A 14,475-nucleotide genomic window follows, 5' to 3' on the forward strand; every position below is an offset into this window, starting at 1 on the left:
AAATACTCTATCTGGGTCATCTCAGTTAATCTCACATCAGCCCTATGAAATAGGTGTTGCTGTTATCAACCCTCTCATCAAAGTTGAAATTCAACAACTTGCTCCTGATATTCACATAGCTAAACATATGTCTATCCCATAACCCAGTAACCTGACTTTCACATAACACTCAAGAGAAAAGAAGACAGACATCAACCAAAAGTCTTGTATAAGAACATTCATAGTTCCAAACTAGAAGCAACCTCTAGTGTATCAGATAGAGAATGGATAAACAAATTTCTGTGTTTTTCAGACAGTTCACACCATGGAATATTATGCAACAATGAGAAAAATTAGTTACTGCTACATACAACAACTGGGTGAACCCTACAGTCATTATGTTGTGGGGAAGAAGGCAGGCAGGGAAGAGACCATACTTATGCTTCCATGTACATGAAATCCAAGAAAAGGTGAAACTAGTTGTTGGTAATAGAGAATAATTACTTCTGGGGCACAAAAAAATTCTCTGGGATGCTAGAAACATGTCCCTTAATCTGGGTGGTGGTTATAGGAGTACACGTGTATGTGAAAAGCCATCAATCTGCACATTTAAGATTAAGATTAGTGGACCTGAGGAGTTCTCATTGTGGGTTAAGAAACCAACTCCTATTCATGAGGACGCAGGTTCAATCCCTGGCCTCACTCAGTGGGTTAAGGATGTAGGGTTGCCATGAGCTGTGGTGTAGGTCACAGAGGCAGCTTGGATCTGGCGTTGCTGTGGCTGTGGTGTAGGCCAGCAGCTACAGCTCTGATTCGACCCCTAGCCTGGGAACTTCCACATGCTGCAGGTGCAGCCCTAAAAAAAACAACAACAACAAAAAAAATTAATGGTCTTGACACTATTAGAAAGAGTAGGGGTGGGAGGGAGAAAGAAGGAAAGGAAGGAAGGAAACTTGAGGGGGAGGGAAGGACAAAGAAATAGAAAAAGAGAGAACTTGCCCATAATAACAGCCTACTAGAGGAGGTCCAAATTTGAAGAGAGGTTAGGGTTCCCAGATCCAGCAAATAAAAACACAGGAAACTGATATTGTGTCAGCCACCACCAGCCTGGGGAGTTTTGCTGAGAGCTTGAAAGAGCCCCAGGTACCCGGGACTCCCACACCACAGGGCCGGAGGTGGGCCATGGCTTCAGAGTCCGGTGCTGTGTGCAAAGAGCAAGTTAGGTGCTTGCTTTTTGTTTTTCTTTTTACTGTCACCTGCCGCACATGGATGTTCCCAGGCTAGGGAGTGAATCGGAGCTACAGCTTCTGGCCTACACCACAGCCACAGCAACAGCAATGACAAATCCAAGCCACATCTGCAAACTACACTGCAGCTTGTGCCAAAACGGGATCCTTAACCAGCCGAGTGAGACCAGGGATAGAACCCATATTCTCAGAGACACTAGGTCACATTCCTAATCTGCTGAGCCACAATGACAACTCCCAATGTTTAATTTCAGAAAATGAGGTGGAGTGATGTCTCCATGATTCAAACTATAGACAATAAAGTTTTACAGAATGTGCTTGGCTCTTGGAATAAGTAGAAGATATTCCCTAGGAGGGAGGTAAGATTTTTATCTTTATCAGAAGGAAGCATGAGTTTTGTCTCATTTTAAGAAGGGAAAATGTTGGAGTTCCCTCGGGTCTCAGCAGGTTAAGGATCTGATATTTTCACTGCTGTGGCACGGGTTCGATCCCAGGCCTGGGAATTTCTACCTGCCATGGGCATAGCAAGAAAAGAAAAAAGGGTGAAAAATAAATGTAAAAAAAGGGAAAATGTTGAGAAACACTGAGCTGGTTGAATCTGCCCGTTTTACAGTTGGGCAAACTGAGACCCAAAGAGCAGAAGGTTGTGTCTTTAGTTCCACAGGGGTGTGGGGCTTCCTCGGTCTGTTGATCACAAGGACATTGAGAAACTACTCTGAAGTCCAAAGCTCACTGATCATCATGATAGAAGGCTCCAGAAGTCTCTCGAAAGACCTTTGGAAGCAATTTCTGTTTATTTGGCTGGAGTTGTTGAAGTCAAAGATTCTTCTCCTTCTTTTTTTTTTTTTTTTTTTTTTTTTTTGCCTTTTTAAGGTCGCACCTGTGGCATATGGAGGTTTCCAGGCTAGGGATCGAATCAGACCTGTAGCTGCCAGCTTACACTACAGCTCATGGCAATGCGGGATCCTTAACCCACTGAGTGAGTCCAGGGATTGAACCTTTGTCCTCAATGGATACTAGTTGGGTTCGTTAACTGCTGAGCTGTGATGGGAACTCCCAAAGATTCTTCTGACCCACAGGCTGGTTGATAATGACAGGGCCGTCTAACAGCTCTGAAGTATACTCATGCTAGGAAAAAGCTTCTTGACTGGGAGAATTCTCTGGAGGAGGCAGAACTTTGTGGGGGGGCCTGGTGAAGTTAGAGAATAACCAGTTAATGCCCCCCCACACACATATACACTCTCTCAGATGAAATTAGATTTATTATAACTACAGAACGTAGAAAGAAGAAAGTACTAGGAGTTCCCTGGTGGCTCAGTGGATTAAGGTTCTGACATTGTCACTGCTGTGGCTCTGGTTATGGCTGTAGCACAGATTCAATCCCTGGCCTGAGAACTTTGGCAAAAAAAGAAAGAAAAGAAAGTACATTAATCACCTGCCACCAATCCCAGCACTAAGAAATAGGGGTCATTATCTTTTGGGGTGAGTATCCTCAAACATTAACATAAGTACAGGTAACAAAAATGGGGTCATGTTATGCTGGCGTTTCAGTTCCCATTCTGTTCCATTCCCCAATGTGACACGTTCTGAACACCTTTCCCATAAGACTATAGATCAGCGATGTTCATTTCACATAGGTTACCGTTGTATGTGGATGAAACTTTTTTTTTTAATTCTTGCATGTAACACTTTTTCAGGTCAGTCCCTCTGGGGACTGTCCCTATCATTTTTTGATATTTCAAATATTCTAGATGCATTTCTTGGCACACATGTCTATTTCCCTATGGCTGATTTCTAAAAACAGAATCATTGTGCTTTTAAAATATCAAACCAGGGAGTTCCCGTGGTAGTTCAGCAGTAACAAAGCCAACTACTATCCATGAGAACTCAAACCAGGGAGTTCCCGTGGTAGTTCAGCAGTAACAAAGCCAACTAGTATCCATGAGAACTCAAACCAGGTAGTTCCCATGGTAGTTCAGCAGTAACAAAGCCAACTAGTATCCACGAGAACTCAGGTTCGATCTCTGGCCTCACTCAGTGGGTTAAGGATCTGCCATTGCCGTGAACTGTGGTATAGGTCACAGAAGTGGCTCAGATCCCACATTGCTGTGGCTGTGGTGTAGGATGGCAGCTGTAGCTCTGATTCGACCCCTAGCCTGGGAACTTCCATATACCATGGATGCAGCCCTAGAAAGCAAAAAATAAAGTAAAATAAAAATAAAATATTGATCCAGATTTCCTGTTGTGGCTCAGCGATAACGAACTCGACTAGTATCCATGAGAACACAAGTTCAATCCCTGGCCTCACTCAAGGGTTATGGATCTGATGTTGCTATGGCTGTGGTGTAGGCGGGCGGCCATAGCTCCGATTTTGACCCCTAGCCTGGGAACTTACATATGCCGAGAGTGAGGCTCTAAAAAGACAAATAATTGATTAATTAAAATATTGATCCATTTCACCAGACAGCACCTCCAGAAGGACTCTATCAATTGACAAGTTTAAGGTGGCTCCCACCCTCAAGTGCCTACTGTGTTCTTCTTGCAGCATCCTTAGAGTGAGAGCCTCCTTAAAATTTGCACACCCCTAAGCTTGCCTCACCCTAGTTCCAGCCCTACTAATAAGACTGCAAGTCAGTTCCCATCGTGGCGCAGTGGTTAACGAATCCAGCTAGGAACCATGAGGTTGTGGGTTCGGTCCCTGCCCTTGCTCAGTGGGTTAAGGATCCGGTGTTGCCGTGAGCTGTGGTGTAGGTAGCAGACATGGCTTAGATCCTGAGTTGCTGTGGCTCTGGCATAGGCTGGCAGCTACAGCTCTGATTAGACCAAAAAAAAAAAAGACTGCAGGTCTTTTCATGTGTTGATAGACCTTTAGATTTAGTTCTTTATAAAGTGAATTTTTTTCCTCCCAGTTTCCTCTTGGAGTATATTGGCTATCTTATTAATTTGTAAGAACTCCTTTTATATTTATGGGTATTATCCTCTTTTTTTTTTTTTTTTTTTTTTTTTTTTTGCTTTTTAAGGCTGCACTTGCAGCATATGGAGGTTCCCAGGCTAGGGGTCGAATCGGAGTTGCCAGCCTATGCCACAGCCACAGCAACGCCAGATCAGAGCCATGTCTGCAAACTACACCACAGCTCACGGCAACACTGGATCCTTAACCCACGGAGCAAAGCCAAGGATCAAACCTGAAACCTCATGTTCCCTAGTCGGATTCATTTCCGCTGCACCAAGATGGGAACTCCGGTGTTATCCTTTTATTGCAAAGATTTCCCCCAATTTGTCTGTCATACAAAGGTTTTAAAAGTTTTTTGGAGTCAAATCTATTCAACTTTTTTGTCACTTTATGGTTTCTGCCATTAGTGTCATATTCAGAAAACTTGCATCCCCTCCCATCTCTGCTCCATTTTATAAATTACTCATGCAGACTTTCTAGAGCCTTTGAGGCTTTTTTTCCTTACATTGAAGTATTTGATTTATTTGGAATTAACTTTGGAGACTAAATTGGGGGGTGGGGAATAAGGATCCAGCTTGACTTACTAGTCAATGGCACCAAAACAGTTGGTTGGGTCACTCACATTTTCTCCACTGATACTTCCCTGCTTTTGTCACACTCACTAAACTTTCCTGTGTGTTTGGGTCTGTTCTCTATTGATCTGTCTGTGGCCTTCTTCTTCTTCTTCTTTTTTTTTTTTTTTTTTGTCTTTTTTGTCTGCCCCAGGTCATATGGAGTTCTTGAGCCAGGAATCAGATCTGAGCCTCAGCTGTGACCTGTACCAGAGCTGTGGCAACATAGGCCACCTGTGACTGTGCCAGACGGGGGATCAAACCTGCATCCTGGTACTGCAGACATGGTACTGCCGATCCTGCTGTACCACAGTGGGAACTCCTGTCCATGGCTTTCTAAACCTGTGTCCATGCTGTTTTAATTTCTGCACCTTTGTCATATGTTTTAATATCTGGTAGAACAGATACTGCTCTTTACTCTTCTTTTTTTTGGAGACTAGTGATTAAGGCCAGGGTCTCTAGAGTCAGGCAGGCAGACTCAGCTGGTACCCAACCTTACCCTCTCTACCTGTGTGGTCTTGGGCTGGTACTTACAGAAGCTCAAGAACAATTGGGAAGGCATTTGGCAGGAGATCCGAGAGCACTCACTTTAGGATCAAACATGCCTGAGGTCAACCCCAGCTCCACCCCTCATGGTCCCCAGAATCTGCGACAAGTCCCTTCTTGAAGGTTTATATGTAGAACTGGTGGTAGGGGGTGGAGGGAGGGGAGCTAATAATAGTCCCTTGCTATTGGAAAAATAAAATAAGTAAGGACTTTACCCTATTGTTGAATTAAGATTAAATAGTGATTGAAGAGGACACAATACATTGCATAGTTCCAATAAATGTGTTATAAAACAAAATTCAATTGGGTAGAACTTTAAATCTCTGACTTTAATCAATGATTTATGAACTGGGCAGCATGCAATCTAACAGATAGAAAGGAGCTTCCAGTAGGTATATAGAATGAAAGACTTGTTGAAGCAGAAGGGAGCAGGAATAAGGAAGTTGTATTAGGCAGAAAAGTAGATTGGGTGTTGCATGGTTATTTTCTTTTAGGAGACAGGGTCTATCAGGCAGATAACTTAACTGATAGCTGATCAGGTGATTCCTGGCTGACTGGTTTTAAGATCCAATTTCTGATAAAAACAAAACTGTAATTAAGACGTGGTTTGATGATGTGGGGCTTAGCACAAGTGACTCCTTTTGGGGTCTGTTGTTTCTTTCCTTCTTCTTTTTTCTTTTTTTTTTTTTTTTTTTTGTCTTTTGTCTTTTGTCTTTTCAGGGCTGCACTCACAGCACATGGAGGTTCCCAGGCTAGGGGCCTAACTGGAGCTACAGCTTCCAGCCTATGCCACAGCCACACCAATGCCAGATCCAAGCCACATCTGCAACTTACACCACAGCTCACAGCAACGCCAGATCATTAACCCACTGAGCAAGGCCAGGGATCGAACACGCAACCTCACGGTTCCCAGTCAGATTCATTTCTGCTGCACCACGACAGGAACTCCTGTTGTTTCTTTTTTAACCCAGTATATGGTAGGTTGTTTTAATGTTCATGTTCTATGCTTCTGCAACCAATTACCAGAAACTCAGTGGCTTAAAACAAGAGGAATTAATTTTCTTGTAGTTCTAGACAGCAGGAGTGCAAAATCAATGTGATGGCAGGTCTGTGTTCTTTCTGGAGATGATGAGGGGGGAATTCACTCCTTTGCCTTTTTCTGCTTCTAGAGGCCACCTGCATCCCTAGGCTCACAGATTTGCTTAAATCACTCTAACCCCCTGCTTATGTTGTCACATTTCCTACTTTTCTTTCTGATCCTTATTCCTCCTTCTTATAAAGACCCTTCAGTTTTGGAGCCCACCCAGGTAATTCAGGATAATCTCCCCACCTCAACACCCTTAATTAATTAATTAATTAATTAGTTCATTTGGCTGCACCCAAAGCATATGGAAGCTCCTGAGCCAGGGATTGAAACTGTGCCACAGAAGGACCCAAGCCACTGCAGTGACAATGTCAGATTCTTAACCGCCTGCTCCACAAGGAAGTCCACGACACCCTAAGTTTAATCTCATCTGCAAAGTCCTTTTTACCGTGTCAGTTAACACAGTCACCTGCTCCAGGCATTGGAATACAGGCATCTTTGGGAAACCACTATTCAACCTACTCAAGCTTTACTACCTCTGAATTGCAAATAGGTTGCTCTAAAAAGGGAAGGCTCACTAGAGTTCTCTTCACTTCTCCCCTGTAGGCTATCCTAGAAGAACCTCTGTCTTTTGTCTTGATTCTCAAGTAGAAAAACATGTTTCCAAACACCAGCTTCAGCGCTCTCCAGCTATGTGACCTTGGGTGTGTGACTAAACCACTCTATGCACCAACTTCCTCAGCCATGAAATGAGAACCACAACAACATGACAAGAAATAAAGAGGCTCAACACAGGAAGGAGCAAAGGGGCTGCAGGAGCATAGATGGGGACCTCAAATCCAGCCTCAGGTCAGGGTAGGCTTCCTGGAGGAGATGGCCCTAGAGGTAAAGTGGGGAACATTCACTTGTTACTAAACTCCTGTCCCCAACACACTTGCATATTGCTTTGCCTAATGCCTAGCTGACAGCAAATAACTCCATAACTTGCTATTGTTAATAGTTGTGAAAAATGAGCTGAGATGGGAGTTCCCGTCGTGGCGCAGTGGTTAACGAATCCGACTAGGAACCATGAGGTTGTGGGTTCGGTCCCGCCCTTGCTCAGTGGGTTAACGATCCGGCGTTGCCGTGAGCTGTGGTGTAGGTTGCAGACGTGGCTCGGATCCCGAGTTGCTGTGGCTCTGGCGTAGGCCGGTGGCTACAGCTCCAATTCAACCCCTAGCCTGGGAACCTCCATATGCCGCGGGAGCGGCCCAAGAAATAGCGACAGCAACAACAACAACAACAACAAAAGACAAAAAATAAATAAATAAAAAAAATAAAAAATAAAAAAAAAATGAGCTGAGATGAACAGGCAAGGTAATAGATAATTAAATAAATTATGATGAAAAAAATAACTATATTGATGCTGAATAGAGAGGGTTCTGCTGGATGCAAGAAAACTCTGGTGCTGCCTCTTCCAGCGGGCTCCCCTCCTCCACTTCTAGGGTTCCCTGAAACCCAGAACCTGGGGTTCTCACTTCTCTTTTCCCTGCCCCACCCCTGTTACAGGCCACAAGTCAAGCCCACAGCCCTTTTCACACAGAAGGGTTTTCCCAAAAAGGTTTAGAATGATCAAAATTCTAAATAAGGACATGGTCAAATCGAGACAATATCAGTCAAAGAGACTTGCTGCGCCGCATTGGAGCCCGAGATAATAGGAAAAGTCGGTAAAGATCAGCACCAATCCTGACTTTATTTAAAATGTTGACATTTTGTTCATGGAAGATTTTTTTTTTTTCATAAATTTTGATTCTTTCAAATACAGCCTTTCTCTTGGTTACTGAGGTTTTGGGTTGTTGTTGTTTTTGGTTGCCCCCCCTCCAGCCCTACATTTTGTGCTCTCACGCTGGTCCCAGCCCAGCTCCTGAGGTTTTTCTCAGAAACCATGTGATGAGAGAGAGAGAGAGAGAGAGAGAGAGAGAGAGTTGTGACAATAGTGATACTTGCTGTGTTTCTGGGGCAGAAGCAGGAGAGCTATGAAATCCTGGGAAGGATGCTGCCACCAGCCTAGGGGGCAGGGAAAGATTTTTGGTGGTGGTGTTTGGCAAGAGTTAATTGTGGGAGGGAAGAGGGCCCCTCAGCTGTAAGAGGAAGTGAGAAGGGGTGGGGTGGCCTCTGGACACATGGGGGTAGGTAAAAAGGTAAGCAGGCCCAGGGTAGAAGGGATTAGGGTTTAGAGCCATCTAGGTGGCAGATCAGACCTTGGTATGGATCTCTTGATGGATTGGCAAGGAGGAGTACGGGTAGAGGGAAACCCAGTAAAGAGGCTTTGACATTGTACAGGGATGGTACAGACCAGGACCCTCAGCATCACTAGGACATGATGAGGAAGGCAAAATATTCAGCATCCCTGAAAACTGAGTGAATCAGCAACTCTGGAGGGTATCCAAGTCTGTGTTGACCCCAGGGGATTTTCAAACCTTCACATTTGAGAACCAGCAGCCTAAGCATCTCGACTCTAAAACTCCACATCCCTTTTACAACTGGTTTGTGATGATTGCTTCACTAAGTGGTGACCAACTCATGGATAATACAGCCCATCTCCACACGGAACCTGGAAAAAACAAAATCCCTAATGCTTTAATATAAAAGAAAAATTCATCATGATGAAAGAAAGTCCATCCATTTCATAATGTAAAAGCTTGGGCACTCAAGCTTGAAGGATATAGGGAAGTGTCAGAAGCGGGTCTGTTTTTTGCTTTTTGCTGTTACTGTTTTTCATTAATTAATTAATTAATATTTTTAGGGCCACACCTGTGGCATATGGAAGTTTCCAGGCTAGGGATCAACAGAGCTGCAGCTGCCAGCCTACACCACAGCCACAGCAATAGGGGATCCAAGCTACATCTGTTACCTACTCTGCAGCTTGCAGCAATGTGGGATCCTTAACCCAATGAGCAAGACCTGGGATGGAACCCAAATCCTCATGGACACAGCGTTGGGTTCTTAACCTGCTGAACCACAAAAGGAACTCCCCCTTTTTTGTTTTTTAATTGAAGAATAGTTGATTTACAACGTTGTGTTGAAGTATATCTTTTTTTGTTTGGGGTTTTTGTGTTTTGTCTTGGTTTGTTTTTGGCCATGCCTGTGGCATGTGGAAGTTCCCAAGTCGGGGTCTGAACCCAAGCTGCAGCAGTGACAATGTCAGATCCTCAACCTCCTAAGACACGAGGGAACTCTGTAGTGTGTCCGTTTCTTTTCTTTCTTTCTTTAAATATTTTATTTCTTTGTCTTTTTAGGGTTCTACACGAAGCATATGGAAGTTCCCAGCATATGGAAGCATGTGGAAGTCGAATCAGAGCTGCAGCTGCTGGTCTACGCCACAGCCACAGCATCGCAGGATCTGAGCAGCGTCTTCAACCTACACCACAGTTCACTGGCAACGCTGGATCCTTAACCCACTGAGTGAGGCCAGGGATCGAACCCATGTCCTCATGGATATTAGTTGGATTCATTACCGCTAAGCCACAACAGGAATTTCAGTGTATCTGTTTTTAATGAATATTCAGAGTTGAGAAGTAAAATATTCACTGGTGAGCTGAATTTACCCAAACTTTGTATTATATTTGACATTTTAAAATAAGTGCTAAATAAATATGACGATCGGTCTACCAAGAGCACAGTTACAGATGCTGGCATGATGGGTGGACTACTCCAATAATCCAAGGGCTCTTTCCTTTTATAAACTCTCCCAAATGGTGAACACCACCTGACAAAGCTCTTAAACAAAAGTACATTCTTCCCTCTCTTTAAACATACTTGCATTTCTGAAAATGCAGTGAAAAATACTTTGTGTTACATGTAAAATGGAGTTAGATTCTGGCTTTAGATAATCATGAACGGTTTTTTTCACCTACAGAGGAATCTTGTGGGAATGGAGCAATTCTTCTGCGGATGAGGGTGGGGGCACCGTCCAGTGTGTTGCAGGACTTTTAGCATTTTTAGCATTCCTGGCTGCTGCCCTTAAACACCAGAACTGCCAATAGCTCTTTCTCCCCTATCTGCAAGACATTCAAAAATATTCACACAAATGGGGCTTCCCATCATGGCTCAGCAGTAACAAACCCAACTAGTATTCATGAGGACTCAGGTTCCATCCCTGGCCTCACCCAGCGGGTTAAGGATCTGGCTGTGGTATAGGCCAGCAGCTGCAGCTCCAATTCAACCCCTAGCCTGGGAACTTCCACATGCTGTGGCCCTAAAAAAACAAAAACAAAACAAACAAAAATCCCACAGATTAAAAAACAATAACAATCCCACAACACTCCATAGAGGCTATAGTCACCCCTGTTGAGAACCATCTTTGAGATAAATGATGCTGAGGGAATATGCAGGAGGAATATGCCCCTGGATCTGAGGGAAGCAAGAGGAGGGATCTAGGAGGCTGCTTAGGTTGCTGGGCGGGCAGTGAGATGGTCCGTGGAGCCCTTTGTTAAAATGGGGAGCAGGTCTGGACCAGCAAATCTGCGGATGCTTGCGCAATGTGCGTGCAGTGACGGGGCGGGGCGGGGGGGGGGGGGAGTCAAGCCAGTGTCACCTTCTTAGTATCTTACTCCATGTGCTTCTCTCCATCCCCATTCTGGTCACCTCCTCCCAAGAGGACAGCAGTGGCCCACCAGGTCTCCATTTCTCTGCCCCAGTCCATTTTTCAAGAGCTGCCAGAGCTTCTAGACTGCACCCCGGTTCGCATCACTCCCCGCCCCACCCCAGGCTCGCATCACTCCCCGCCCCACCCCAGGCTCCAGCCTCTGATGGACAATCTCCTTTTAGTTTCTGGGCCGTTGTGCCCACACCTTCCCACCACCCCCACCACCCCGCCCCCAGCAGTCTCCTTTCCCTTCACCCGTTAATCCTGCTCATCCTTCAGGCTTCAGAGCAAATGCCCCTTTTGCAGAGAAGCTTTTCCTTGACTTCCTAAGGAGCTAGCTGGGTTTCTGGACACAAAAGGAATTCATAAAAAAGATTGGCATAATTATTTTTAAAACATCTCGTAATTTGATTCGCTTCTTTCAAATCCCTGAGGGCAAGCCTAATCTACGTTGCTCACGGTTGAATACTGTATGGCAGCATTTAGTAGGCGCTCAATAAATATTTCATAAATAAATGAACGAATGAATTTCTGCAGACTGCTTCTCGGAGTTCAAGAAGCGGAGACCAGGAGGTTCTAATTTTCTCGTAGTTGAGCCTTTCCGCCCTGGGTATTACCCGCTGCTCAGCCCGCGAGCCTCGGTTTAGCAGGCAGGCGCAAGGGGTGGGCCTCTGGGGACCGAACTTGCTCGCCTACGCGCGCGCCCCCGACCCCCAGGCTGGAGGGCCGGGCGCGCGGAACACTGGGCGCGCGCGTCGGGCACGCGGGGGACGTGACTGGCTGGCCGAGCCTTCAGCCGCCACTAGAGTTCCGGCGCCGCGCACGCGCGACCCGCCCCGGTCGCTCCCCCCCGCCCCCCTCCTCGCTCAGGCCCGGCGCGCGCCGGCGCGGGAGGCGGGGGTGGGGGGGCGGGGACAGCGGCGGACGCCGAGGGGGAGGGGCGGGCCCGGCCCGGCTCGGCCCGGCCGCCCGCGCACGGCTCCTGGAGAGCCCCGGGCCCGGCCCGGGCGGCGGCGGCGGCTGTAGCCCGAGGCCTCGGCGGTGCCCTAACGCCGCGCCGCAGCCATGGCCCTGGTGACCCTGCAGCGTTCGCCCACGCCCAGCGCCGCCTCCTCCTCCGCCAGCAACAGCGAGGTGAGCCCCGGGCCCCCGGCCCCGGCCCGGCCGAGCAGCCGCTGCGCCAGGCCTGGGACGCTAGTGCGGGGCGCCAGGGAGTGCTCCGGGGGCAGCTTCGAGGGGTCCTTAGCCTGCGAGGACCCCGTTGGACTACCCCGCCCGGGCAGCCGAGCTGGGGTGACTGCTGGAAGCAGTGTGCGGGTGTGAGCGGGCGTGATCCAGTTGAGAGTGACTTGTGCTGAATGTGTGTGAGAGACCCCCTTGTGGGCGTGACTGTGCGTACGGATGTGACCATGTTGGGGGTGACTGCATGAGACTGTGTGAGACCCCCCCCCCCCCCCCGCAATCTGGAAGCAAGTGTGAGTGTGACTCCCACCTAGGGGTGACTGAGTGTGAGCTCCGACTGGGGGTGACTGTGCATGAGACTGTGAGTATGACCCCCATCCGGGGGTGACTGTGTGTGTGAGAGACAGTGACCCCTGTCTGGAGGTGACTGTGGGGGATACTGCATCTGGGACTAGGATTCCTGACCAGTGACTGTGTGAAATGATGTGGTTCTGTGATTCCAGACCTTGAGGCTGGTCTAAGCCCTTTCCCTGTGTGCCCAGCTGTGTGTATGCCAGCCTGTGTGTGCCTTTCCCTGAGTGACTCTGGCCTGTCTACTGGGACCTGTGCCTGTTCAATGCGGCAGGAGAGGAGGCCCAGGTGCTCCTGTGAAAGTGAGATTGTTCCCCGACTGCACACCCTTTGGAGTTCTGGCTCTTGGTGTGAGTGGCTGTGCCTCTTGGGGGGCCGGTGTCACGGTGTGACAGTGGCTGAGTGAGCTCAGGGTGCTGTGTGACTGTGTATCTTAAGTTTTTGTGTGCAGCTGAGTTTGAGTTTATCATTTGGGGCTGCATGTTTGTGTGCATCAGGCCGAGTGGCTGAGGCCAATTCCGGGGTTTCTGGGATGGCATGGGTGCTTTCTGGGGCTGAAAGGACACCTCTGCACTGTGCGGATTTCTGTGGGTCTGCTGGTGACCTGGCCTGTGTGAGGCTGGCTCCTTGCTCTGGGGTGGACTGGGGGGATTGGTTCTCTGAGTACACAGTTGGGCTGGACTGCCCTAGGCTGGGCCTCAGGCCTCCAAGCAGGGGAACCAGTTAGGGCCTCTGGTCTAAACTCACATCCGTGGCAAGGCAGAGCCATGACCTGCAAGCACAGCTGCTGGAGGAGGAGATGGGGAACTGTTTAGAGAAGGGAGGGAGGGGAGGCTGGGGGAGGGGCCCTGCAGGCCCAGGAAGTGGCCCGCCTGCATCTGGGCCCCTTCTCCCTGCGGGAAGTTGCCTGATAACACAGAAAAGTTTGTGTGTGTCTGTGAATGCTGAGGACCTGTCTGGGGTTTAACAGCCCTGTCTGTCCTGCCAGTACTGGTGGGGCAGCTCCTTGGCCTGTTTTGCTGGGACTGGCTGGAACATACTGAGTGGCTGCAGGGTTGAACCTCACAGCCCCCTCCTCTGGAGGAGAGGCCATTATGTGTTATCTTGTCTGAGGACAGAAAATTCTAACAGTCCCTCCTCTGCACGGTGGCCAGCAGCCTGCATTTGAAAAGTCAGGCTGCAGTTGCTTCTCACCTCCCCCCCAGACATCTGTTCCCTGCTACTGCCGCCTTGCAGTTTACAAAGTGCTTCACTGCACTTAATCTCAGGGTCCCATCTCACAAATATGTGAGTGTAAAGTTCAGCTCCAGGTAGAGGTTAAACAGCCTCTCAGCCTGTATCTCTGATTCTAAAGCCCACGTTCCCTGCCTTACTTGACACCTAATTTATTCCTGCTTTAGACAGATTTTTAAAAGTGTGTATTTTTTAGCTGAGATATAATTCACATACAGTTAAGTCCAACATTTTAAAGTATACAGTTTAAGAGTTCCTGTCATGACTCAGCAGTAACAAACCCAATTAGTATCCATGAGGATTTGGGTTCGATCCCTAGCCTCACTCAGTGGCTTAATTCGCTGTTGCTTTGAGCTGTGGTGTGGGTCACAGACACGGCTCAGATCCTACGTTGCTGTGGCTGTGGTGTAGGCCTGTGGCTACAGTTCCGATTTGACCCCTAGCCTGGTAACTTCCATATACCATAGTAGGGACCTAAAAAGACCAAAAAAATTTTAAAAATACAGCTCAGTGGTTTTTAGTATATGCCCAAGGTTGTATAACCATCACCATGAATTCCAGAACATTTTCATCCCCCTCAAAATAAACCTCATACCCCTCAGCTGTCGTGCACAGCCTCCCTCCCATCCACCAACCCCTGCCCTACTGTCACCAACTCTAGA

The 14,475-nt window shown here is 47.5% G+C and overlaps 1 protein-coding gene across 5 annotated transcripts in view; it reads left to right on the top strand.

Annotated features, from left to right (window-relative positions):
• Positions 1-11,982: 11,982 nt before the first annotated feature.
• The window catches only part of SSH1 (slingshot protein phosphatase 1), a 66,601-nt gene continuing 64,108 nt past the window's right edge, over positions 11,983-14,475 (top strand). For all 5 annotated transcript variants that reach the window (XR_014826991.1, XR_014826992.1, XM_084995656.1 and 2 more), the window contains exon 1: positions 11,983-12,181. Coding sequence is in view for 2 of the 5 variants with exons in the window: in XM_001929329.6 (XP_001929364.3) it covers positions 12,113-12,181 (69 nt within the window). In the remaining 3 variants the exon portion in view is untranslated. The remainder of the gene's footprint in view (positions 12,182-14,475) is intronic.

Source organism: Sus scrofa, chromosome 14, assembly GCF_054392235.1.
Source record: "Sus scrofa isolate SSC_HxYL_T2T_F1_AM1 chromosome 14, Sscrofa_HxYL_maternal_Yorkshire_Landrace_v2.0, whole genome shotgun sequence".
Classification (NCBI taxonomy): Eukaryota; Metazoa; Chordata; class Mammalia; order Artiodactyla; family Suidae; genus Sus; species Sus scrofa.